Here is a 26,091-nt window from a genome sequence, read left to right on the forward strand (position 1 = left end):
TGCGGGCAAAACAAACTTACAAGGTTTCTCAATACCTATTTTTGTTCCCTAATGAAAATAATGTTAAATAAAAATTATATGCTAGTGGCATGGGGAGGTGATGCCAGCACACTTGATATTGCGTTTTGAATGTAAAGCTTTCTAGTATAATCTCCATCGTGTTCTGTTCTCTCTAGACAAGTCGGCATTAGGAATGGAATGTTTTTTGGGTACGCTAAGCAGCTGTGTCCTAATCTTCAGGCTGTTCCCTATGATTTCCACGCATACAAGGAAGTTGCACGGACGATGTATGAAACGCTGGCAAGGTACCGCAAGTGGTGACAGTCACTTCCACGTCTATATCACGATTTTCTTCAGCGAATATTAAGGATGATCAGTTTTCTTTAGGATTGTCAGGGTCACTTTTGCTGGAGTTTTTTTCTCTTTCAGGAGCCCTTTCCTCAGCAACTCGGGTCGATAGTCTTTTAACCTTTCTTTGAGCAGTTCCAGTAATCAGTAGCTCAATTTCAAAGGGCATTTTCCACTGCTGACATTGTTCAGGTGCTTTCTGATGTCCATGTAAAACCCGACTCTCTGCCTACATCATTTCTTATCAGTGGGCATAGTTTTTTCCCCATGGAACCAGGGTAAGAACTGGACTTGACTCTTTTTACTGCCTTTGAATTACAGCCTGTTTAAAGTTAGAGATGATGGGGCGATGAGGACTGGACTCTTCTAAAATAATGGAGTTTGCCAAAAGTTAGTTTTTAGGAATAGTTTTATGGAGAATAATTAGTTGACTTGAGAAAAGATTAATTTAAAAAAATGTTAGGGTGTAGATATATTTAATAGTAACTCAAAACTAAAAATATATATTGGCATATGGTCTCTGTAAAGGGCCAGGTAGGGTCTCTGCGGCCACAGATAACATGTAAGTGAAAGGGCCTGGCTGTGTTCCAGTACAACTTGACTCCCAGAACAGGCCTGAGGACCTTGGGCTGGTACTTGTCCCCCTGTGAGCTGCACTTCCTGCCTCTAGCTCTACCTCTTTCTCACCCTTTCTTTTGAACACTTGTTTATCGAGTGTCCATTAAGTGCAGACTACTGCCTGATGCCGCTAGTCTCACACAGAGCACTAAGATCCAACTCCTGCCATCAAGGGAGCTCACGTTAGTAGAGGAGAAGAATGTAAGGGGACCGATGAAGTTATCTGGCATCAGTGCAGAGGACTGAGTGCTGGGTGATACGTCAGTCTTAATCATAACTATGCTTAAGATCCCAAATATGGGGATGTTGGTGTTGGCAAGTGGAAAGTGTGCTTTTTTCCTTGCCCACAGCTGAGGTCATGGTAGCATCCGATTGGGAATGGGAATGAGTGACCGAGTTGAGTAGTGGTCCTACTGCGTACTGAGTATAGAGACCCTCCGACTACCAGCCTGGGCCTCAGATCAGAAGGATTTGAGGGAGAACCCTCCATGCTAGTCCTGATACAATTTTAGTCCGTGGAAACATTTTCAGTGGCCTGTACCTCAGGGCAACTTTCACTATGAAGAAAAAACTTTCACATCACGTATACCCTTCTGCTCTTCCAAACTTCATCTTCTATTTCAGACTGAACAAAGCATACTCACTTCTTGAATGGATATAGGTATTTAATCTGACTGGTAGCCTACAGTAAGGTATAGGTGAGAGGTGAGGCCTGGCCCTTGTACTGTAGGTTACTACGTGGATTATTGACGATGAATTTTTGATTCTGGGGTCTCTGGTTACCTTATGTCTCTGGTTCAGTTCTATTTCATGGTTTCATAGTCCTTATATTTCATTGGCATTGTGATCACATAGCAACTTTTTTCTTGTTTAGCTACTTAAAACTTTTGTGGGGGTAGATCATATAAGATGACAAAAAACAAAACAAAAACAGCTTATTTCCCGTGCAGGAAGAGTGAATGGCCTCCTCCTAATAAGGCAGTTGGGATGATTGACCGTTGTGTCCCGCTGCATCCTAGCCCTGCTGTTGGGGAGGGCATTTCAGTGTTAGGAGAGCAGCAACTACTTAATTGACTGATTCTGCTAAACCGTGTTTGAAATTTTTGAGAATAAATATTTCCATAGGTCAGATTCACCCAGAGCTTTTCAGCTGTTCAGAGGTTCACAAAAGCATTTTCAGTATAGAGGAACTAGAGTGATAATTTCTGTTGCACTTTTAGCAGTTAATATGGAAAAAGAAAAACACAAATTTAGTAACCATGCAGATAAAAGATAGGTAACTAAATAATGGCTCTTGGAGCCACTTTATTTAAAATGCTAGCTTTTTTTTTTTTTTTTTTAGTATTTTAAACCTTCTGAGGAAAAACTGAAGAATGATGTCATAGGAAGACTTTATTGCAGTAGTCAGCAGATGGTGAGCTGTGGCTGTGATTCATTGCCTTCGCTTTGTGTTGACAGCTATACTCACAACATCGAAGCTGTCAGTTGTGATGAAGCACTGGTAGACATCACCGAGATCCTTGCAGAGACCAGACTTACTCCTGATGAATTTGCAAATGCTGTCCGTATGGAAATAAAAGACCAGACTAAATGTGCTGCCTCCATTGGGATTGGTTAGTATCCAGCTTATCTTGTCACTTTACTTGAAGTGTGGCTTTGGAATCCTTGGATATCACTTCGTTTTAGGGAGTGGTTTTTAGTTTTTTCATTTTACTAGTTTGCTGCATGCTGCATAGGCCTTTCCCTCCTGAAACAGTTGTTAGCATTACCCACAGATGTGCAGAACATGAGATAAAGATGTTGGAAATTCAGATACATAGTTGGTGATACCTTTGGAATAAACAAGCTGGCATAATTCTTATTTGTTCTTCAGAAATGGGGAGAAATGAATCCAGTATTTGTAAGCAATATTTTTTTCAAAGTGAACAAAAGCCATATTTAAAGCTGTGTGGTGGTATGAGATAAGAAGTTAATTTTCTGTTAACTTGTATATCAGCTATTCTCTGAACTTCAGCTTTTTGGAACGCTTAACCAGTCCTGTCTTCATTCTCTCAATTCTGGGTGTTAGCCTGATTGATGAGCGTTCTCAGGGATTTTCCAATCTTGCCCCACCCCTTATCTATCCTCTCTCCAGGCTTTCTTCAGCTGTACCATTTATCCTTCCTTTCTTGACTCTTCCTTGCTCCTCCTCCTCTTTGAACCTACCCAGTACCTGACCCTGTCCTTTCCTCAAGCTATCACTTCTCTTGCCATTCTCCCAAGGGGAGCCAGTCTGTCCCTTCCATTCTCTGTGTGCCTCAGGCTTGAAAATTACCTTTCTCTTAGCTTGCATTGTCGCTTCCAACCATTACTCTTCAAAAAAACTCTTCTTCCTCTGAAATTTTCAGCATCCCACCAGGTACTAGGTGGCCTGCCTGTTTACTCCCTGCTGCTGGTCCGTAGTTCTTCGGTATTCATTTAGACTTACCAGGGTCAGTCAGAGTTTTAACTTGTTTGTAGTTGTGTTTAATTTACAAGTGATAATATGAACACATTCTTACATGTTCACAAGTCTTTGATAAAACCAAGACATGCCCTTTATGTAAGTCTTCCCTAAGTTCTGGAGATTCTCAGTCTACATAGAGGCTCACTTAACATCCTAGCTTTGCTAATCTCTGGCACCTTCTCAGTTCCCAGAACCCTTCCTTCTGCTCTGCTTTAGCTCTCTAGTTCATATCCACACCTTGGACCTGACTATCAGCTCCCATCTTTCTTTTTAAGGCTCTCATGCTTTCAGTTTCCGTCACACATGCTCTGATGGTATGGTGAGACTTTTGGTTCTTTGGGCCTTGTTTTTCCCAATCTGATAGCATTCCTTTAGCCTCATTTCCCTATCTAGCAAGGGAAAATTTCTGATTATTCCCCGAATTCCTGTCCACCCCCAATCTTACGGTCAGGACTGCTTTCTCGACTCCTTCGTCTGGGTGGGAGACAGAGAAATGGCACCGGTTTTAGAACAAAGAGAAGCCTCTGTCCCCTCTTTCCAGCAATAGTGCTTGATGCTTGTTACGACCTGTAGTGTGTAACAAAAGTCTGCCAGTGTTATATATAGTGTTGGAAATAATGGAAATTGTTTTAGAAATTTGATAGGTAACTTGTCTAGTTGTCTTTGTTAGGAAATTAAGAAAATATTGTGGTGAATATTTCTTGAACCACTTTTTTTTTTTTTTTTTTTTTTAACTTTCTAGGATCTAATATTCTTCTGGCTAGAATGGCAACTAGAAAAGCAAAGCCAGACGGGCAGTACCACTTAAAGCCAGAAGAGGTTGATGATTTTATCAGAGGCCAGCTAGTTATTAACCTACCAGGTAAACACAAATCCTTTTGAAGTTTTATTTCTTTTAGACGTTTACTAGTGTTTTTTATAGTTTTCTAATATATCTCCCTTTTCCCAAACATGAATTTAAACAAAAAAAAATTTTTTAAGCTACTTTTGAACGCCATGAAAATCAGACCTAACAATTCCTCCATGAGTAGCACCTCGATTTATCAGGACTTCAGTGTTCTGTTTTCATTTGACTTTTCATGGGTTTTACTTTAAGTATTTCTCAAGTAGCAAGGTCAAGGAACTCTAAGACATTTTGAAAAGGGAATACGATGAAATTGCCTTTTGGTCTTTTAAATAACCCGTAATTGCAATGGTGTACTTCTAGGCCAAAGACCAAGTTTTGGAGACTCCATTCTATTTGTAAAACCAGCCTGCAGTACTAATAGCAGTAAGTTTTCTGAACAAATAGTTTTAGAAGTAGAAAATGTATGAGCTGTGTTACAAAAAATAAAATCTAAAGATGGAAGTGTTTTGTTTTTGTTAACTCTAGATTTTGAAATAAAACTTCACCTACACCATTCTTGCCCAAGAGGCAGAATGTTATTTTATCTTTTTGTTTAGTTGCTATGTGGCTAACTAAAAAAGATAAAATAATTTAATATCTAAAACTCTTTTCCGTAGAGAAATCATCGAATTATAATTAATTGTAACTGACAAATGGTTGATCATTTGGGGGCCTTGTATACATCTAAGATTTTTGTGTGTGTGTGTAGGAGAGTTTATTTCACAAAGTACTCAATGTTTTAACTTCCTTTTTATGGTAAGTATCTATTTTTAAGAAATTTCTCTAAGCCAAATAGTAATTCTTGATATTATTTTCAGATAATCCTCTCAAATTTGTTATCAAGCAGATGATGTTGGCTTTGCAAAGCTTCCTTCTATTTGTGGTGGAGAAAGTTCAAGACAGAACATTGATAATGAAAGTTTTTTAATTCACTTGTTTGTTAAAAATAGATTTAGTGATATGTTTAGATTCATATTCTTAAAAACTAGGCCTAATAAAAAGAGTAGATCTGAGCTTAGGAATTTGTCTTGTAAGGCTGTAAATTATTAAATGACCCAAATGGCATTTTATGTTGGGATGGTTCTAAAGCTTCCTGAATCACTAGTTTAAAAAAAAAAAGTTTAAAACATAATGTAGTAGTATCAGAACTAAGTGTTTAATGTGACAATTTGAGGTTTAATTTGAATAATTCATAAAATCAAATTAGCAAGTCACCTTATTAGACAACACAGTTTAAACAATTTTAATACCAAATTTTATTTCCGTTTTATAGAAGGAAACTATATTTAAAGGTGTACGTGAAATATGGCTTCAGGTTTCTTGTGCTAGCAATCTTTAAATCCATTGATTTTGCTTTTTGTTTTTTTTTTTTTAGAAATAGAGAATTTTTAGTTCCCTGACCTCGTATTTTAACTGTTCGCTTTCATTTGCTTCCTGGCCGGGGAGCCTTTATTTGTTGAAGGGCAAGTGTGAGATTACGTGTCCCGGCTGAGCTCCTAAGCACAGCTTGGAATTGCCTCAGGGATGCCTGAACGGTAACAGACCAGTCGCTGTCGGTTCCAACTCGCGGCAACCTTGTGTGCGTCAGGATAGGTCTGTGTTCCACAGGGTTTTCAGGGGCTGACTTCTCACCAGTAGATGACTGGGTCTCTCTCACGAGGAATCTCTGGGAGGGCTTGGGCCCCCAGCCTTTTGGTTAGCAGCTGAGCACGCTCACTGTTGTATCACCCGGGAGCCCTGCCTGAAAGATTGAGGTAGCCATATTGACTTCCTCTGCCAAGCCACCACCTTCTTTTTTATTTTCTTTTAAATAGTATTTCATTGTGTTTTTGGTAAAAGCTTACATTGCAAATTAGGGTTCCCATTTAACAATTTCTTTACATATTGTTCGATGACATTGGTTACATTTTTCACAATGTGTCAACATTCTCATTTCTGTTCTCGTTCCATTTCCTTTAATCTAGTTTCTTTGCCTCCCCTTACCTTCTTATCTTTGCTAGGGTAACTGTTGGCCATTTGGCCCCATATCAGTGACTTTTTCACAGGAGCACAGTACTCATGGGTGATGCTGTTTATTTTATGAGCCAGTCTATTATTTAGCCGAAAAGAGACCTCGAGAAGTGGTTTCAATTCAGAGTTTAAAGGGTATCTCAGGGCAGTAGTCTCGAGGGTCCTGCTAGTCTTCGGTCAATCCAGTAAGTCTGGCCTTTTTTAAAAATTTGAGTTTCGTTCTACATTTCTCTTCCATTCTATCCGAGATGATCTACTGTATCCCTGATCAGAATAATTGTTATTGGCAGCTGGGCACCATCTAGCTCTTCTGGTCTTGGTAGATGAAGCCATGGTTCATGAAGACTATTAGTCTTATAGACTAGTTGCTTCTTTGAGTCTTTGGTTTCCTTCTTTCTCCTTTGCTCCAGACAAGTAGAGACCAATAGTTCTGTCGTAGATGGCTGCTTGTAACCTTTTAAGACCCCAGACACTACTCACCAAAGTAGGATGTAGAACAAAAAAATGATAAACTACGTTATGCCAGTTGACCGAGTTGTTCCCCAAGACTATGGTTCTAAGCCTTCAAACCCAGTAAACCAATCTCACTAGGTGTTTATATCTAGGAAGTATCTAACTATGCCTCCTCATGTGCTTTATTATATATGTGACTGTTATGTGCAGTACACACATACTCCCTACAGTTACACACATGTATACACACATGCCTTCCTATACACATAAAAAAAAAAAAGTATGTGCATACATATTTACATGTGTAACCACACACATATATTTGGTTGTTATTGCTGTTGCACAATTGTGTATGTTAACAGCATTTACCAAAAACATCACTTACTCTTGTGTACTTCTTAGTGTCATCATTTACCTTGGGCAGGTTGTGCACACTTCACCTGTATTCAGTATTACCTTTCCCATCACCACAAATAACAAGTGTCTCTTATCTAGAGAGTGATTCCCCTCCTCTTCCCCCTGCACCCCCATCCCTGGTAACACCAACGAATGTTGATTTCTGTATATATACCTATTCTCGTCTTTTTTATAAAAGCGAGATCAGACAGTATTTGTCCTTTTGTGATTGGCTTATTTCACTCAGCATAATGTCCTCGAGATTCATCCGCTGATCATGAACTCATCAGTATTCTTTACAGCTGTGACGTACTCCATCGTACCACACTTTATTTATCCGCTCATCTGTTGATGATCGTTCAGGTTTGTTCCACCTTTTTGCTATTACGAATAGTGCTGCAGTGAACATAGGTGTGCCGGTGTCTGGTCGTGTCGCTTCTGTTAGGTCTCCTAGGTATACACCCAGGAGTGGGATTACTGGATCATAAGATAGTTCTCTTCCTAGTTTTTTTTTTTTTTTTTTTTGAGGAAACGTTATACCATTTTGCATAGTGGTTGTACCATTTTACATTCTCACCAGCAGTACGTAAGGGTTCTTATCTCCCCACATTCTCACCAGCATTTGTTGTTTTCTGTTTTTTTTTTAATCTGTGCCATTGTAGCAGGACTGAGATGATATCTCATTGTAGTTTTGATTTCCAGCTGTCTGATGAAACCCTGGTGGTTTAGTGGTAAGAGCTATGGCTGCTATACAAAAGGTTGGCAGTTCGAATCCCCCAGGCCCTCCTTGGAAACCCCATGGGGCTTTCTGCTTTGTCCTATAGGGTCACTAGGAGTTGGAATTGACTTGATGGCAGTGGGTTTTAATGGCTAATGAGAGCCCTGGTGTCACAGTGGTTAAGAGCTTGGCTGCTAACCAGTAGGTCAGCAGTTCAAATCCACCAGCTGCTCTTTGGAAACCTTATAGGGTAGTTCTCCTCAGTCCTATGAAAAAAAGTCCCGTTGCCATTGATTCCAACTCATAGCAGCTCTATAGGACAGAGTAGAACCATCCCATATGATTTCCAAGGAGTGGCTGGTGGATTCAAACTGCAAAGCTTTTGATTAGCAGCCCTAGCTCTTAAGCACTGTGCCACCAGGGCTCCACTCTGTCCTATAGGGTCACTAGGAGTCAGAACTCAACGCCAATGGGTTTGGTTTGGTTTTAACGGCTCATGATCATGAACATCTTCTCAAGCTTGTCGGCTGCCTGAATGTCCTCTTTGATGAAGTGCCTGTCCATATGTTTTGCCAATTTTTTAATTGGGTTGTTTGCCTTTTTGTTGTTAAAGCCATCTTCTTCTAAGTCAGCCTCTTCTCTCCTTCAAAACCAGGTAGTCTTCCACCCAAAATTGTTCATGTGATTTTCATTTATTTAAACTATTGACTTTTATAAAATTTCCAAATTCTTAATCTTACTGGTTTAGAACATTTCAAGTATGCACGTCAGCCATCTCCATGGTTATCTCTGTCCTGAAGATGGCATTGCCGTCCTTTCTTTTCCAAAGTGCGTTCCATGGAATTCCACGGATGCGTGAGCATCCCTAGTGGAGGGCCCCACGCAGTAAAGGTTCTGATAACTCCTGCAATGAAGACACCTACTTACCTGTTAAAAATGACTAATTTCCCAAAGATATTCAATGGTGAGTCTGTAGTACCTGCTAACATCTTAGGGATGATGCTTTGAGGACATTTGCTCTCTAGCTGATAACCAGAAGAAACTCACTGTTAATCCTCCCTTCTCTCCTCTTCCCTTCCCCCTCCACAACCTCTCTTTTCACCCGTGTTTGTCAACACATGATGTGCCTAGCACAATACTAAACAGTTACAGTAGCTACAAAAGAAGGAAAACACATTACTTTTTTTTTTTTTTTTCGGGAACTCCACAGAATAATGATCATATGTTAAACTAACAAATTACTTAATGAAATCTTTCTTTAATGAAAGAAAGGGTTGTTGTTATTATCTCAATAATAGCTGTTTCTACGTATTCTTTGAATCTTTGCAAAGCCTTTCACCTTATGCCTGTGTCTCTAATTTAAGGATGCAGCCCTGCTGGTGCAGTGGTTAAGAACTTGGCTGCTCCTTGGAAGCAGTTCTACTCTGTCCTGTAGTGTCACTGTTTTGAGTTGGAATCGGCTCGATGGCGACAGGTTTGGTTTGCATCTTGTTCAAGCTACGCTCAGCACAGCTTGTGCAGCCAGTCTGTCATCTCATTATGTCTTTACCCTCGGAGAACCACCATGGACATGAAGCTTGTAAACATCTGTCGTGTCCTGGTTTTCCTACAGATGATGGGGAGGCAGGGAAGGGGTGGAGGGTGCTCTCTATGGGATGCGGGCAGGGGGCAGAGAGCTGACTGGTTTCTGCGGCCTCCTCAGAAAGGGTATACAGTGAAAATGGAAAGCAGTCCAGCCGCTGTAAGAGAAGTTGGCTTGATGAAAAGGCCCTCTAATTTGGGCTGCCACCTAAAAGACCAAAGATTTGAGTTTTACTCCAGTTCCCAAAGATGACTTCTCCAGCAACCTCACAGTGAGTCCACATTCAGTGGGCCTTGCCAGCCAGGAACTGCTTGAGGTAGTAGGGCTGTGTCTGGTGGTTACAGCCATGTCGTGGTGGAAGGAGACCACAGCCTGGCAATCGATACCATTAGTGGCTACATCTGGCACTGCCCGGACCTTCGTGTCACCTGGTTGATGCCCATGCTGACCCCTGAACACTTCATCAGGAAATCTCCATGAACAGCTGGTTCGACTCCCCCTCAGAGAACTACAGGACAAGGTACCACAACTCTTGGAGTTGCCCTGAATCAGACTTTGTGTCTCTTCCTCAGATATTGTATATATTGGTCTAAGAGACGTCACCCTCCTGGGCATTTTATTTTAAAGAACTGTGATATCCGGTATCTTTCCATGAGGGACATTGATCAGTGTGGTATTTAGAAGGTCATGGGACAGACCATCCATCTGCTGTTTGTCCAAAGACAAAGTCCAGGCCATCTGAGTTTTGGTGTTGATCCATTTGACCCTGCCCTGGCTCCAGCCACAGGAGACCCTGTTGTAGGGAGCTGACCTGTGGAGAAGGCATGTATGTTTCTGAGGAAACACGCTGCAGTGCTGTCAGCCCTGGGTCTTGCTGAAGTCAATCTTCACTTGGCCACTTCAGAGAAGGGCCAGAGGCCACAGCTGGCTGGGCAGTGGATGTGACTGGGCCAGATAAAAGAAGGAGAGCATATTGTCCAGGACCCACTTCTACCCCCAGTTCATCAGATAAATCGGAAAGCAAAGAACCCATGAGAATTTCTGAATTACTGTGCGCTGAGAGGTGTTTCACGATGGGCATTCCAGAGATTCAGAGCACTTGGAGGAGGCAGGTACTAAATGGTTGGCTAGGTCAGTATCGCCTTGATGAAAACATTTGTGAATTCCCGTCATTGATTTCCCCTCTCCATTTTAGTGACCAGTAATACTACTGTAAATGTATTTTTGTTTTGTTTGAAATTCATACGATGTTAGTATGTTGGAGGACCATGTAAATTTAAAGAAGTTATAAACAGTATTTATTACCTTGGTTAAAAAAAAAAGAAATGAACTACACTGTCCCGGTGGGGTAGCTACTAGTCAGACTTGGCTAGTAAAATTTAAAGTTAAGTTAAATAAAATCCTTAGTTGCACTGGGCACATATCAAGTGCTTGGTAGCCACACATGGCCAATGTTTGGAGCAGCGGACAGCACAGATACAGAGCATCTCCACCATCACAGAAAACTCTTTTGACAACACTCATGGAGATGATGGCAGCTTTAACTCTGAGACTTTACTCCTCTGTGTCTCTCAGACAGCAAGGTGCCGGGTACCAGGGAGAGGCTATTACTGCCACTTTGAATCTGGACTAATAATTCCCCTTCAGGGACAGATACCCAGTCTTTGGCCCATGTGCTGGGTATGGAGCTCCCACATCGTTGTTTTCCTTCCTTCCGGGAGACTCTGTTCTAACAGCTAGTGCGTCTTCATTCACGCTTCTTCATGTTTCTAGTGTCTAGATTTGGGCCTCAAGACCCCTTTACTTCTTTAGCAGATGCTCTTTTTGCTCAGAAGTGTTTGCTTACAAGGTAAGCTAGCAACCCTCTTGGGATTTTGGTGCTGATTCCAAGCTTACTTTTTCCACCACTGCCCCACCCGAGGTAACTGGGTACCCATGGGTTAGAGGTAGGGCCTCCCCATGCCTCCCTCCCCTACTTCGTTTCTGTCCGTCAAATGAGCGGAGAGGAGCTTTTCGTCTTCCTTTGGGGGCAGTTCAAGTTACGTGTGGTTGATTTGGTCATGTTTAATATATAGTCCTGTATTTTGCATTTACTGAAACCAAAAACTCACTGCTGTCTTGTCTATTCCGTGTTAGTTTTGTTCCAGTGTCTTCAAGGTACTCTCAAAAACTATGGGGAGACTTTTCTAAGCCCTCCCCACCCCCAAAACACACACACTCCAGTGTTGTTATTGCCCCTTGCTAAATGCGTAAGTCGGTACAAACAGCTTGGCTTACCACGTCTGTAAGGGAGCCATCATGGTCACCTCAGGGTGGGGTGGGGTGGGGAGCGGGGCAGCAATGGGAAGGACAAAGAGAGGCAGGAAGCCCTCCCAGAGCACAGATAGCAGTGTATAGTGTCTGCCTTTGGCCAGCCTGGTCTGAGATTTGTCCATTCCCTTGGGTCTCTCTCCCCACCATCTTGAAAAATACTCAGATAGGTTTTACTTAGAATTTCACTTTTTTGTGAATGATAATTCCTCAGGGTTATTTTTTTAAGGGGGGGTGGTTTAATTAATGCTGACTCTCTGGTAGCCTTACTTCCCTTTGTTCTAACTTAGACTTTAAAGTGGTACAAGTGGGAAGCAGCACCCTTAACATCTTCTGGGTAACTTCGACTAGGGAATAAATTATCTTGGTTTACACTTGTCACAGGAGTCCCTGGGTGGTGCAGGTAATTAATGCACTCGGCTGCTACCAAAAGGTTAAAGGTTTGAGTCCACCCAGAGGCACCTCAGAAGAAAGGCCTGGCAGTCTCTACTTCTGAAAAAATCAGCCATTGAAAACCCTATGGAGCACCGTTCTACTCTGACACACATGAGATTTCTGTGAGTCGGAATTGACGAGACAGCAGCTGATATGGTAGACTTTTCTCACCCACCTCCATGGCTGTAGGTCAGGGAAGTTGGGAACCTCCTAACTTTGCGTCATACATTGCTGCTTCCAGAGGTTCTCCCTAGAGACCCTGGACTGGACTGTGTCTTCTGTTACTGAAGACCCTAAGGAGGATGGGAGCCAGAACCAACAAGGACACTGACGAGCAGAAGATAACTCTGAGCTCTCTCTTGATAAAACAAAAAAAAACCCCAAAAACCCATTGCTGTTCAGTCAGTTTCGACTTATAGTGACCCTATAGGACAGAGTAGAACTGCCTCATAGGGTCTCCAGGGAATGGCTGGTGGATTCTAACTTCCAACCTTTTGGTTGGCAGCAGAGCTCTTAACCACTGTGTCACCCTATAGAAGACCAGAAACATACATGGTCTTTTTCTCATTGATGGGAAATACTTATTTGATGATGGGGAGACCATATTAATAAGAAATACTGTTTTTCCCTATCCGAACTTCTTTCCTAGATACGCATACCTTTTATCAGCTTTTCGGGCAAATAGAGGAAAACCAAGTCCCCAACCTAGGTCAGCAGAACTCATCAGCGTCCTCTGGGTGAGGCTGAGAACCTTGAGCCTGTAAGAGTGTAGGGACTGCTGATAGCCGGCTCTGCTGCAGGGAGCTTAGTGCCTTTTCAGGGAGATAATCTTCCCCCAGCCCCAAGTCTGTTTGTGTCGGAACCTTCACCTCCAGGTCACTGATAAACTTCTTTTGTCCAGTCTGACAGCAAATTGTGTTTCTGGGTTTGGCTCTGTATCAAAAGTTCTTGTTCTAGTTCCCATTCAAAGAAAATGTGGCTGAAACCATTGTGAAGTTTGGTCATCACCAAAATCATAGTAGAGTCCATAACGTTCTGTAGTCTGCCCCTGGGCCTGTAGGTCATCCTAGAGGACTCATTTAAAGATACTAGTCTCCTACTTAATCAGGAGTTTCTAGGTGGTGCAGATGGTTAAGTGCGTGACTACTAGCTCAAAGATTGGTGGTTCAAACCCATCCAGAGGCGCCTTGGGAGACAGGTCTGGTGACCTGCTTGTGAAAGGTCACAGCCTTGAAAACCCCATGGAACAGGTCTACTTTGCCCACTTGGGGTCGCCGTGAGTCAGTCACCCTGCCCGCTCGGGGTCGCCGTGAGTCAGTCACCCTGCCCGCTCGGGGTCGCCGTGAGTCAGTCACCCTGCCCGCTCGGGGTCGCCGTGAGTCAGTCACCCTGCCCGCTCGGGGTCGCCGTGAGTCAGTCACCCTGCCCGCTCGGGGTCATGAGTCAAAATCGACTCCACAGCAACTAACGGACATCACTTAATTAGTTGATTTTGGAAAATAGAAATCTTGATACTGAGAAATTAAGGTCACATTCTTTTGATAACTTATTTTAGACGTATTTGAGGTGTTTCTGCTTTACTGTATGTGAATCCAAATTAAGAACTAGATTCTAGAAATAACACAATTAGCATGATTTTGCACTAAAAAAATCTTTAAAATGTTTCGGTTACATCATTTAACAACACTTTTAAGGGAGTTAGGTTTTTGCGTTAATGATAGTTACTGCGTATTGCTAACATTGTTTTTATTCGTTTACCTGCAAAACTAAACCACCGTGAATACCCTCCTTTCCTAGGAGTTGGACGTTCCATGGAATCCAAGTTAACATCTTTGGGAATTGAAACCTGTGGAGACTTGCAACATGTGACCATGGCAAAACTCCAAAAGGAATTCGGTCCCAAAACAGGTCAAATGCTTTATAGGTTCTGCCGTGGTTTGGATGACCGACCAGTTCGAACTGAAAAGGAAAGAAAGTCTATCTCAGCTGAGATCAACTATGGAATAAGGTTTACCCAGGTGCTGATCTCTTGCAGGATTTTACCTCATGTTGTCTAGGCTTTTCCGTAATCCTGTCTTCCCAACTACACTTGAGGCTTGAGGTTAAGTGTCAAAATTCTCCATGTTTTCAAAGCCTGAAGAAGGCCTTTTCAGGCAGTGTGTGGTAAGGTGTAGCCCTAGGGTAAGACTGAAGGAACCCAGATCTGGGGGTAAGGCATGAAATAGTCATGCTTTTGGGGTCAGGTCTTACAGAATTTTAGATTATAATTATTCTAATTTCTAGTGAAGGGGAAAAAAAAGACCAGGAAATGTATTTTGTGTTGAAATACTTTTTAAGCTGTGGTTGAAAGTAAGTTTCAGCTAACTTCTAGTTGTCCTTGCTTATGGAAAAGGGGTAGTGGCACAGATGATTGAATAGTTTTCATTGTCCTTTGGAATATGTATTTGGGTTTGGCTGTGTCTCTAGGAATTTATATCACACAGAAAAAGTGATTTTGTGTGTCTTTTTGTGCTGCATAGTACATTGTTTTTCTTTATATCCAGTGAGGATTTGAAACCTGGGAAGTCTGTTCATTTCCCCGTCATGCGTAGTCCTTGTAACTCAGCAGTTCCCGTTTCCTTAAGGATGGAGACAGAGCTTGCATGGTGCATAGGAATAAAAACCAAACCCACTGCCATCAAGTCGATTCTGATTCATAATTGGACCTATAGAACAGAGTAGAACTACCCCATAGGGTTCCCAAGGAGCGGCTGGTGAATTCAAACCGCCAGCCTTTTGGTTAGCAGCCAAGCCCTTAACCACTGAGCCACCAGAGCTCCATACGTAGGAATAGAGTACGATATTGAAGAAAGCACATTGTATTAACGCTTTACTGTAATGACGTAAGTACAGCAGAATTTGTAACAGGTAAGCGATGGCATAAAAAAGCAAGAAATGAAAAACTCCTTTTAAAGGTACTCATCACTTCTGCTTGGCTGGGAAGATGGGTATACAGAATATTTATTTATTTATTGTATTTTAGATGATGGCTTACAGAGCAAATTAGTTGCTCATTAAACAGTTGATACACATATTGTTTTGTGACGTTGGTTGCCCAGAATTTTTTTTTTTTAATTTTTATTGTGCTTTAAGTGAAATTTGACAAATCAAGTCAGTCTCTCACGTAAAAACTTACATACACCTTGCTACATACTCCCAATTACTCTCCCCCAATGAGACAGCCCACTCCCTCCCGCCCCCCTCCCTCCGCTTTCTCTTTTCGTGTCCATTTCGCTAGCTTCTAGCCCCCTCTACCCTCTCATCTCCCCTCCAGGCAGGAGATGCCAACATAGTCTGAAGTGTCCACCTGATCAAGAAGCTCATTTCTCACCAGCATCCCTCTCCAACCCATTGTTCAGTCCAATCCATGTCTAAAGAGTTGGCTTTGGGAATGGTTCCTGTCCTGGGCCAACAGAAGGTCTGGGGGCCATGACCACCTGGGTCCTTCCAGTCTCAGACCATTAAGTCTGGTCTTTTTATGAGAATTTGGGGTCTGCATCCCACTGCTCTCCTCCTCCCTCAGGGGTTCTCTGTTGTGTTCTCTGTCAGTGCACTCATTGGTTGTAGCCGGGCACCATCTAGTTCTTCTGGTCTCAGGATGATGTAGTCTCTGGTTCATGTGGCCCTTTCTGTCTCTTGGGGTCATAATTACCTTGTGTCCTTGGTGTTCTTCATTCTCCTTTGATCCAGGTGGGCTGAGACCAATTGATGTATCTTAGATGACTGCTTGCTAGTGTTTAAGACCCTAGATGCCACTCTTCAAAGTGGGATGCAGAATGTTATCTTAATAGATTTTATTATGCCAGTTGACTTAGATGTCCCCTGAAACCATGGTCCCCAAACCCCTGCCGCTGCTACACTGGCCTTCGAAGCATTCAGTTTATTCAGGAAAGAATGTTTATTTTTTAATAGAAGTTTACCAAGATGGTAAATAATAGACATGCTTAGTATTAAAAGTTAGGTATTTAGGAAATTAACATGGAAGTTATTCCATGTTTCTCTTTTCATAGCCAAAAGAAGCAGAAGCTTTTCTTTTAAGTCTTTCAGAAGAAATTCAAAAGCGGCTTGAAGCTGCCAGCGTGAAGGGTAAACGTCTGACTCTGAAGATCATGGTGCGAAAGCCGGGGGCCCCGGTGGAACCTGCGAAATTTGGAGGCCATGGAATTTGTGATAACATCACCAGGTAAGCTCGTTTTACAAAGAGGGTCGGATTGCAGGGCAGGTTGTTACAGCTAATACGCAGCAAAGACAACTAAGGAAAAGTTTGCATAAAGGCCTTTGAACTCTGGTGTCGCTGATACTGTAGAGCCAGACCTTGTCCCAGGCTGCTTTCGGCAATGTCTTCTTGTTCAGCTGGTCACGAGCTCAGCAGAACACTAGGCCAGCCTCCAGTGCGTTCCACCCACATGGCCTTTCCTTGGGGTCCCAAGCTTTGACTTTAGTGCGTGGGCCGGAGGAAGGGGGTAGGCCGCACCTGCAGACGGAGAGAGCGTTGTAGTTTATGGCCTTGGTAAAGCTGCCCCTGAGGGAAGCACCAGTATAGTACTGCAAACAGTGATTTGAATGAGACATCTAGTTCATTCGGGCAGGTAGTTTCTGTTTATGAATCACTTAGTCATTGTGGTCCCTGAAAACTGCTAGACATCATTGAAAGCCCTGTTATGATGTGATGACCACTGATAAAAAAAACTGTACATAAGATTTGTGACCAATATGAAAAGGCTTGATTTGTGTGTCATTTTATGCTACATAGTATACTGTGTTTTACTTCATCTGCCCATCATACCAAAGATTTGAGTCTTTTGACATTGAAAGCCACATATAAGGAAATTAGAATGGTTTAAGGGTTAGCTCATGCCAGCTGTATACATTATATCTGTGTATATGGTGATATTGCTAAGAGCAATGTGATGACTACTGTCAAACATGGCAGGTGTCCAGCTTAATCATGAATGCGTTTGTTCGCCATAAAAGCAGGGATCATAAATTAAAAAAAAACTTATAAAGTATAAATTTATGGTTATCTGAACTGTTACATTTTCCTGTTTTAATAGGCAATATGATGTATGCGTATCTCAAATGATAGTTACATACAGTCTTAGTGGTCCTTGCTGTAGTAGGTAGATTACATACAGTCTTAGTGGTCCTTGCTGTAGTAAGTTGATTACATACAGTCTTAGTGGTCCTCGCTGTAGTAAGTTGATTACATACAGTCTTAGTGGTCCTCGCTGCAGTAAGTTGATTACATACAGTCTTAGTGGTCCTCGCTGTAGTAAGTTCATTACATACAGCCTTAGTGGTCCTTGCTGTAGTTAAGTTGATTACATACAGTCGTAGTGGTCCTTGCTGTAGTTAAGTTGATTACATACAGTCGTAGTGGTCCTTGCTGTAGTTAAGTTGATTACATACAGTCATAGTGGTCCTTGCTGTAGTAAGTAGATTACATACAGTCTTAGTGGTCCTCGCTGTAGTAAGTTCATTACATACAGCCTTAGTGGTCCTTGCTGTAGTTAAGTTGATTACATACAGTCGTAGTGGTCCTTGCTGTAGTTAAGTTGATTACATACAGTCGTAGTGGTCCTTGCTGTAGTTAAGTTGATTACATACAGTCATAGTGGTCCTTGCTGTAGTAAGTAGATTACATACAGTCTTAGTGGTCCTTGCTGTAGTAAGTTGATTACATACAGTCTTAGTGGTCCTTGCTGTAGTAAGTTAGTTAAATACAGTATTAGTGTAGTAATTGCTGTAGTAAGTTGGTTATTAGGCCCTTACGAATATAATTATCTTTTTAAACATAGTTTCTATGGGAAAAATTAGGTCCAGTTTATAGCATCTTTTCTGGGAATATAATCTGTTGTTTTAAGGCCTGGAGCTAATAAATTGTTCTTTTGTCCCAAGTTAGTCTGTCAACAATTCTAACCTTCATTGACTTTTTAAATAACCCTTCATGTATTCCTGTAGTCTTAAATCATACTGTTTATATAAAGCTCACCACCCCCCCACTAAAAAAGGTCTTTTTCATCTAGCCCAGTAACTGAAACTGCTGTCATCCATTGACCCTGAATCTCACCATTTTTTTTCTTTGCCTGCGCATATGTGGAAAGAGGAACTGCGAAATTTCAAACAGATACATGGAAGGGGTCATCTAAAAAATTAAATCATTTCCCTTTGAGAACTGGAGTAATCCAGGTCCCTCCCCACCCCACCTTGCCCCCATGTATGTGTTTTTCAATATCTGGTAGTTACTTAGTAGGGTACGTTTGGTGCACTCAACAGTACCCAAGGGTTTACTCGGTCTAATCTTAATAAGATAATCAGCCTTTGTTTAATCCTTTCTTAGAGAATCTAAGTACTCCCGAAACCCAATTATAGCATTAATAAAATTAGTATAAATTATACTTTATCATCTCCTCCTATTTCAAGGATAATATTCATTCAGCTTTTTCTTACACATCCTGCTTGCTGTAATAGTTGGAAATAGCTCAGTTTTTATCCTAAACTTAAATATTTCGTTGAACTTTCTAAATATGTGCAAAATAAGGAGGACTAGTATAAAGAACGCCTGTCCCCTTGTTTCAGCAGTGATCACTCTTATTTCACAGCTGCCCCGTGCTGTCCTTCCCCCACCTTCCCAGTTATTTTGAAGCAAACTTCAGGTGCCGTATCATTTCTTACATAAGTATGTCAGCGTCTGTCTCTAACACAGTAAGGACTCCTGTTTAATAAATAAAGGACAGTTCAAAATTACTGAACGTTGCGGGAAAGGAAGTGTACGTTTTGTTGTTCCTTTAAATCCTAACTGAGCGAGACATGATGGATGCAAAAAGAACACATGATTAATAGAAACAAGTATGATTTCATATGTGCTACTAAGATGGGGGCCAACTTGTAAGCCTTTTACTTACACCTAACATTTTGTTGATATTATAACTTGGTAACAAATGCTCTAGCTTGGTGATTATAATAACCAAAATCAAACTCACTGCATCCGAGTCAGCTGTGACTCATGGCGACCTTATAGGAGAGAATAGAGTTGCCCCATAGGTTTTCCAAGGTTGTAATCTTTACGGGAGCAGACTGCCACATCTTTCTCCCTCGGAATGGCTGGTGGGTTCAAATCGCTGAGCTTTCAGTTAGCAGCCAAGCACTTAACCACTGCGTCACCAGGGTTCCTTCATACTGACCTTGTATTTCCAGTACTGATGGGGCTGGCAAACTACTTTCCATGGCCAGATCCAGCCTGTGGCCTGTTTTTATATGACCTGTGAGCTACGAATAGATTTTACATAAAGGATTATAAACAAAGAAGAATATGCAAAAGAGACTGCAAAGCCCAAAATGTTTACTTTTAGGCCCTTTCCAGAAAGAAATGTTTGGTTGACTTAAGTAGTGATACTCCATATTCCATAATTTCATAATCTCTTGTAGTCGGCATTAATCAAAAACTGCATGGTATTCATGTCGTTCACAGACTCCAGTGCATAATAACTTTCATAGAAATGACAGGTTTTAAATGGTATGTTGAAGAGCCACAAGTAGATTGAGAGCTGTGGCTTGATTATCACTTGGGAAAATTTTTCTTCTAGCAGTTTTTTTCCCCACATTGGAAAAACATTTTCACCGTGGGGTTCCTTTATGTTTTGTTTTGTTTTTAATTGTATTTAATATGAAAGTAACTCAGTTGCATAGTTGAGGTCAAATATGATGCTTTCGGTCCCCTCCACCCCTCCTCCTGGGCTCCAAGTTCCATTCTTCCCCACTTTGTAGTGGTTTCTTCTAGTGTTTACACTCATCTTTCTAGAGGTATGTGAGCCACTGCTTCTAGCTTATTTCCATTTTGCACGTTATTACTGCCTTTCTGCTGCTGACGAGGTGTATTCTCTTCCTTCCATTGTCCGGTGCCGCTCCCCGTGTGCACACCTGCCTTGCCTCTGTGAAGGCCATCAGCTTTTGTTCGCATCACCGCCTGGTACTCCGTTATCCCGACCTCATCTGTGCTGCCCATGGCTGCTCCACGTAGTACGTACTGTGATCTGTTCACTTGCCTTTCCTTTTGAACTTCCTATTCCTGAGTAAGCAAGCGCCTTGTTTGGTTTGTTTGCTTTTTGGTGAGCCTGTCACTGAGTCGATTCCTAGAATCCCTTCCAATATATTTGAATACATCAGATAATCTGTCAGTTTAATATTTTTTCTTGGGGCCTACTGTAATCCGGAATGGTTTTAAGACCTACTACAAAGTTGGGGTCCTGGAATGTCCCTTCTCTGTGATCTGTATTAGATCCCTGGTCTCCCTCTTTCATTTACTGCCTTAATTATTGAAGCATATCTTCTAATGTCTTTTTGAGAAAAAATGTGTGGAGGTAAATTTTCTTAGCCTATGTCTGCTGGTGGCGTAGTGGTTAAGTGCTAAAGCTGCTAACCCAAGGGCCGGCAGTTCAAATCTACCAGGCGCTCCTTGGAAACTCTATGGGGCAGTTCTACTCTGTCCTAGAGTGTTGCTATGAGTCGGAATCGACTCGACGGTAACGGGTTTGGTTTTTTGGTTTGGTACGTCTGCTGTCATGCGAAATAGTCAACTGATATAAGGTTTTAAATGCAGAGGCTCTTAGGATCACCTCTTCTTTGTTGGAGACCTGTGTTCTTTCTCTCCGGGACCTTCTGGATCTTCTCTCTTGGGTGTTTTGAATTTTACGTTTTGGTCTTTGCCATTAGGCCAGGCACTTGGTCAGTATTAAATACTTTATTTGTACTAAATTCCTAATTTGAGAGCCTTTGTTTTGGGTGGGGGGAGGATCTTTTGTCTTACATCACAGATGCAATATTATCTAGTCTCCTGAATCATCTTCTAGTTCTGGTGTCATCTCTACTTCTCTGAGCTCTTTTCCCCTGTTTGTTTTGGCTGCTGTCTTTTGTGTGCAGGCTGTTGGCTGGCTGTTCCTGTGTGACCTGCTCAGAAGTTGTTTGGAGCCTCTGTGTTCTTAGGGACGTGTAGGCCAGGGGGCTTCGCTGTAAGCTGAGTGGCTGCAGGGCCCTGGTCTCTGTATACCACAAATAATTGTTGGCTCTGCTGTCTTTTTTATTAGGCTAGTCTGTTTTTCCCCAGAGTCGAATTGCCCCAGGGGTAGGTGGGAAGATACAAGGATGGCAGCGAGCATTCTGGTAACTGGGTGGGAAAAGGGTTACGGTCTTTCGAGTAAGGCCCCTCACTCCTTCCCTCTGCCAAGCCTGATAGCTGTAGCCCCTCTATGTCGACAGTGCAGCCTTCTGTAAAGAGAGGGAGGGGATTTCTGGATCAGTTTTTCTTGTACATTTTCAACCCCCTCTGTGGCCCTCCCTTCAGATACCTGACACCGCTGACTCCTGAGCTCTTCTGAGGTTCTGTCGCATAAATTGGCTTGTCTCTAAAGATGAGTTCTTGCTTGAGGCATTTAGAAGGCAGCTTGGTAACTTAGCATTCACTGGCTTGCCTTCAGTGTTCCCAAATCATGGTTCACATTTCTCCTCTACCCGTGTTCCTCCCCCACTTCTCTCTTAAGAGTTTATACCTTTTAGAATCATTTCCAGTCAGTTTAGTGGAGTTTTGGAAAGAAACGAAGATAAAAACGTGTTCAAGTCACCATGTTGAGCTAAAAATCTTGCTTTAAGTTTTTCTGTAGAGTATTATCTTGTGAAATAAGTTTAAGGTAATTACTGGGTGACAAACCAGTGAAATATTTTGCAAATGGTTCCCTTAGAGAAGTGGAACTGGGTACGTTTCATAGATGAATGCCTGATGCCCTCCAGTAACTGAAGAAGGTAAATATGGTAAGTGTAATATTTAAAACCCAGCCGGAATTCCTCTATCTGAGGTGACAGTGAGTGTGGTAATGTCTCCGACTAGGTGTCTGCTTATTTGTTGGCTCCTTGGTCGGGAGGGCAGGTACTCGGTGTTGTCAGTCTGCCCGCCCACCACGAGGGGACTCTGGGCTCCGGGTGGACCAGAGGCTGCGGAAACCTCTGGGGTAGAAGCTGCTGTTCCTACCACAGGAGCCCAGAAGGCTCTGAAGGAGCGCTGGGCAGGCGCTTGCCCTCCTGACACCGAGTAGCCTCCTCCAGGCCTCCGAATCACGTGTTCTGCTTTCTCCGGGCTTTAGAGTCCTTGCTGTCCACGTATTTCTTTTTCCATCTATGACGCCTTTGAGACAAATGTACAGCTGTAATGAGCACATTGACTTGTTGAAATTAAACATTGGCTTTGCTGTAAACATAACGTAAAAAGATCAAGCAAAACCCAAGTACAGGGACTTCATCGCTCTCTTCTGAACGCTAAGTGGGCCACCACATAGCTAATCCAGCAGAACGGACCATTTCTGTGTAGTTACGCGTGATACGCGTATAGCTGCATATGTGGTAACTGAAATTCGTCTTTTTTTTTTAATTTCTCAGCTTATTTTTACTTTTTTCCCCTGAAAGTCCCAACGTTCTGTGTAGTTTTTCTATTTTTTGTTGTGCCAGTGGCATTAATTCCGTATTACTGGCTTCCTTGAAGGATTATATATAGTACATAATCATTTATACTATTTTGTAACTTTCTCCATAAGCTTTCTATAACTCTTTAAACACTTCTGTACTGCTAATGAGGTCCTGGTGAGTACATGCGGAGTGTAGATTTTGTTCCTTTAAAAAAATAATTCTCTCATTTACAGGACTGTCACTCTTGACCAGGCAACAGACAGTGCAAAGATCATCGGGAAGGCTACACTAAACATGTTTCATGCAATGAAACTAAATATATCGGATATGAGAGGGGTGAGTATGTGAAATTTTAAAATGCTGACTTTCTGTAATGTTTTTCTCATTTGAGGGTAGATCTGAGAATGGTCACAGTGCAGCAGGGGTTTACGTGAAGGTCTTCAGCGCCTGTGATACCGCCCGGGGAGTATGGAAGGAGAAAAACTTTTGCCTTTCTCATTTGACCTGATCTTTTTACTTTAGATAAGAATCTCCCTTGTTTTCTGCCTAGAGTAATAATTACGTCTGGGATCTTTATTGTACCCTTCTTTTTTTAAACTAACTGAGAATTTATTTATACACACTATTTTATTCCTCCTGTTCGCCCTCCCCTGTGCGTACAGACAGGACTCTCAGGAGTGTGAATCTGTAAATAATCTGTACGCCCATGAGGTCCTTTTTCTTCAGACATTCTTCCATGTCTGCAGAGTGATACTCTGGAGGGGGTGGTGTACCGAGGCACACGAAGGTGCCTCTGCACAGACAGGGAAGAGGGCAGGAAGAACGCAGCACCTCAAACTTCCTTTCGTAGTGAACGATTAACCTTTGCAGGCTAGGCTCGGTGTGGGTTTTGTAGAAGAATTAAAAAGCCAGTAAGCCATCTGCGATGCAGACTTCTCCCTGAAATACTGTTGTGATAGGGTTTTGTGGGGGGAGGAAGTTATCTGTAGACACCTCCAATGTACCCACACTTTCCCTACACCCCAGCTATTTTTTTTGTAGAGTACGTTGTAAACAGAAGAATGGTAGTAGGATTGTCAAGTACACTGTCCCCAATTTAAACTAAAAAAATCCTACTTTAAGACCTTGGTTGACTGGAGTGCCAGTGGATCCAGTATTCCACTTGTTAGGATTTTCTGGTTGTAAAGAGATTGCAGGACGTTTGGGTGGAGTTGTCTTATGGAACAGTGAGATGAATAATTGCTCACGGACTCTCTTGAGACCATATAAACTAAATATAAAAGCTGCTATCTCTATGTACATGCTTTCCTTTATCCCATTATTCTAGAAACGGGATCTACAGTGTGGTGTAACAGATAAGCTAAGAATCTTGCTTAGGTGAATTTGTTTTCGTTTTAGTTTTCCTACAAACGTGCGTTCTTTCTTCTGGTTCAGGTGGGGATTCTTGTGAATCAGTTGGTTCCAACTCATCAGACCCCTCCCACGTGTGCCGGTCGCCCATCGGTACAGCCAGGCCACTTTTCTGGTGGGTCACGCTCTGTTGTCGACCTCCTCCAAGTTCAGAAAACTAAGACGTCCACAGAGGAGGAGCATAAGGAAGGTGGGTTAGTCTGCACGGTGCCCCTTTTGACCGAAGATGTCTGGCATGGTGGTCTATGATTTTTAAGAAACAAGTTTACTTTCTTAATTATGACGAGTCAGTAATGAAGTTTGGTTCTTTCCACTGTGTGTACTAAAAAGTACTTGGAAAACCTTTTCCCCAGATGATCTGAAGAGGCTATTTTATGTGTTTCCTTTGTTTTGATTGTAGTATTTCTGGCCACTGTGGATCTAGAAATAGCATCTTCCTCTAGGACAGGCACTTCGGTGCCATCTCTTTCTGCCCATCTGACATCGGCCATCAGTCCTGTTCCCAGGAAAGCCGAGTCTCCAGTGAAATGGAATGGTCTGCATTCTCCTGTCAGCTTGAAATCAAGACTTAACCTAAGTATAGAGGTTCCATCACCTTCCCAGGTATGTTTTCATAGTTCTAAATACAAATGGTTTTATAGTAGGAATGATATTTTAGATTTCTTAATCAGTATAACCAAGAAAGGGGAAAAGGGCTAACTGTAAGGGTGGATATGAAGATTTGCAACGCTTTTAAGTTGTAAAACGCGAATAAAAGGCAGTTCTCACAGCTGCTTTTCCTTTCTGTAACAGTGGCGATCGTGTGCATGCTCTGTGCAACAGACATGTGGGGGCGATCGTGTGCATGCTCTGTGCAACAGACATGTGGGGGCGATCGTGTGCGTGCTCTGTGCAACAGACATGTGGGGGCTATCGTGTGCGTGCTCTGTGCGACAGACATGTGGGGGCGATCGTGTGCGTGCTCTGTGCGACAGACATGTGGGGGCTATCGTGTGCGTGCTCTGTGCGACAGACGTGGGGGCGATCGTGTGCGTGCTCTGTGCGACAGACGTGGGGGCGATCGTGTGCGTGCTCTGTGCAACAGACATGTGGGGGCGATCGTGTGCGTGCTCTGTGCAACAGACATGTGGGGGCTATCGTGTGCGTGCTCTGTGCAACAGACATGTGGGGGCGATCGTGTGCGTGCTCTGTGCAACAGACACGTGGGGGCGATCGTGTGCGTGCTCTGTGCAACAGACATGTGGGGGCTATCGTGTGCGTGCTCTGTGCAACAGACGTGGGGGCTATCGTGTGCGTGCTCTGTGCAACAGACATGTGGGGGCGATCGTGTGCGTGCTCTGTGCAACAGACATGTGGGGGCGATCGTGTGCGTGCTCTGTGCAACAGACGTGGGGGCGATCGTGTGCGTGCTCTGTGCGACAGACATGTGGGGGCGATCGTGTGCGTGCTCTGTGCGACAGACATGTGGGGGCGATTGTGTGCGTGCTCTGTGCGACAGACGTGGGGGCGATTGTGTGCGTGCTCTGTGCGACAGACACTTGGGTGAGCAGTAGTAAAGCTGAAGACTGGCAGAGCTGCTTTTTCCTACATTTGCCAGCAGTTCTCTGTGTCCCTGGAAATAGGTACAGTGAATGACTGTGTGGGCTATACATGTGGTAGACTGTTATCGGTGTTGTGTGCTCCTTGAAAGCTTGATAATCACACCTGAAGCTATACCGTGGATGTCCTTATGGCCACCTCCACTCCCCCAAGTAGAAGGAGATTGAGGAGATGTAAATGCTGGCTTGAGGACCAGGGAACAGGCGATCCAGATGTGCTCACACTGGGCCCCAGATGTGGTGAGGACCAGGGAACAGGCAATCCAGACGTGCTCACACTAGGCCCCAGATGTGAGGACCAGGGAACAGGTGATCCTGATGGGTACACATTGGGCCCCAGATGTGGTGACC

At 42.8% G+C, this 26,091-nt stretch overlaps 1 protein-coding gene and 1 pseudogene across 8 annotated transcripts in view; both read left to right on the forward strand.

Moving 5' to 3' along the window:
• REV1 (REV1 DNA directed polymerase) overlaps positions 1–26,091 on the forward strand; it is a 108,610-nt gene that overhangs the window by 71,722 nt on the left and 10,797 nt on the right. For 5 of the 8 annotated variants that reach the window (XR_007513582.1, XM_049856542.1, XM_049856541.1 and 2 more), the window contains exons 10-17: positions 177–305; positions 2,425–2,579; positions 4,194–4,313; positions 14,039–14,259; positions 16,291–16,463; positions 22,966–23,068; positions 24,131–24,332; positions 24,543–24,745. Coding sequence is in view for 6 of the 8 variants with exons in the window: in XM_049856542.1 (XP_049712499.1) it covers positions 177–305; positions 2,425–2,579; positions 4,194–4,313; positions 14,039–14,259; positions 16,291–16,463; positions 22,966–23,068; positions 24,131–24,332; positions 24,543–24,745 (1,306 nt within the window). In the remaining 2 variants the exon portion in view is untranslated. Of the gene's footprint in view, positions 1–176; positions 306–2,424; positions 2,580–4,193; positions 4,314–14,038; positions 14,260–16,290; positions 16,464–22,965; positions 23,069–24,130; positions 24,333–24,542; positions 24,746–26,091 lie in introns of those variants that run through there. The other 3 variants (XM_049856545.1, XM_049856546.1, XR_007513583.1) reach the window with 1 other exon arrangement.
• Positions 4,325–11,793, forward strand: LOC126060409 (arginase-2, mitochondrial-like; annotated as a pseudogene).

This window comes from Elephas maximus, chromosome 17 (genome assembly GCF_024166365.1).
Source record: "Elephas maximus indicus isolate mEleMax1 chromosome 17, mEleMax1 primary haplotype, whole genome shotgun sequence".
Classification (NCBI taxonomy): domain Eukaryota; kingdom Metazoa; phylum Chordata; class Mammalia; order Proboscidea; family Elephantidae; genus Elephas; species Elephas maximus.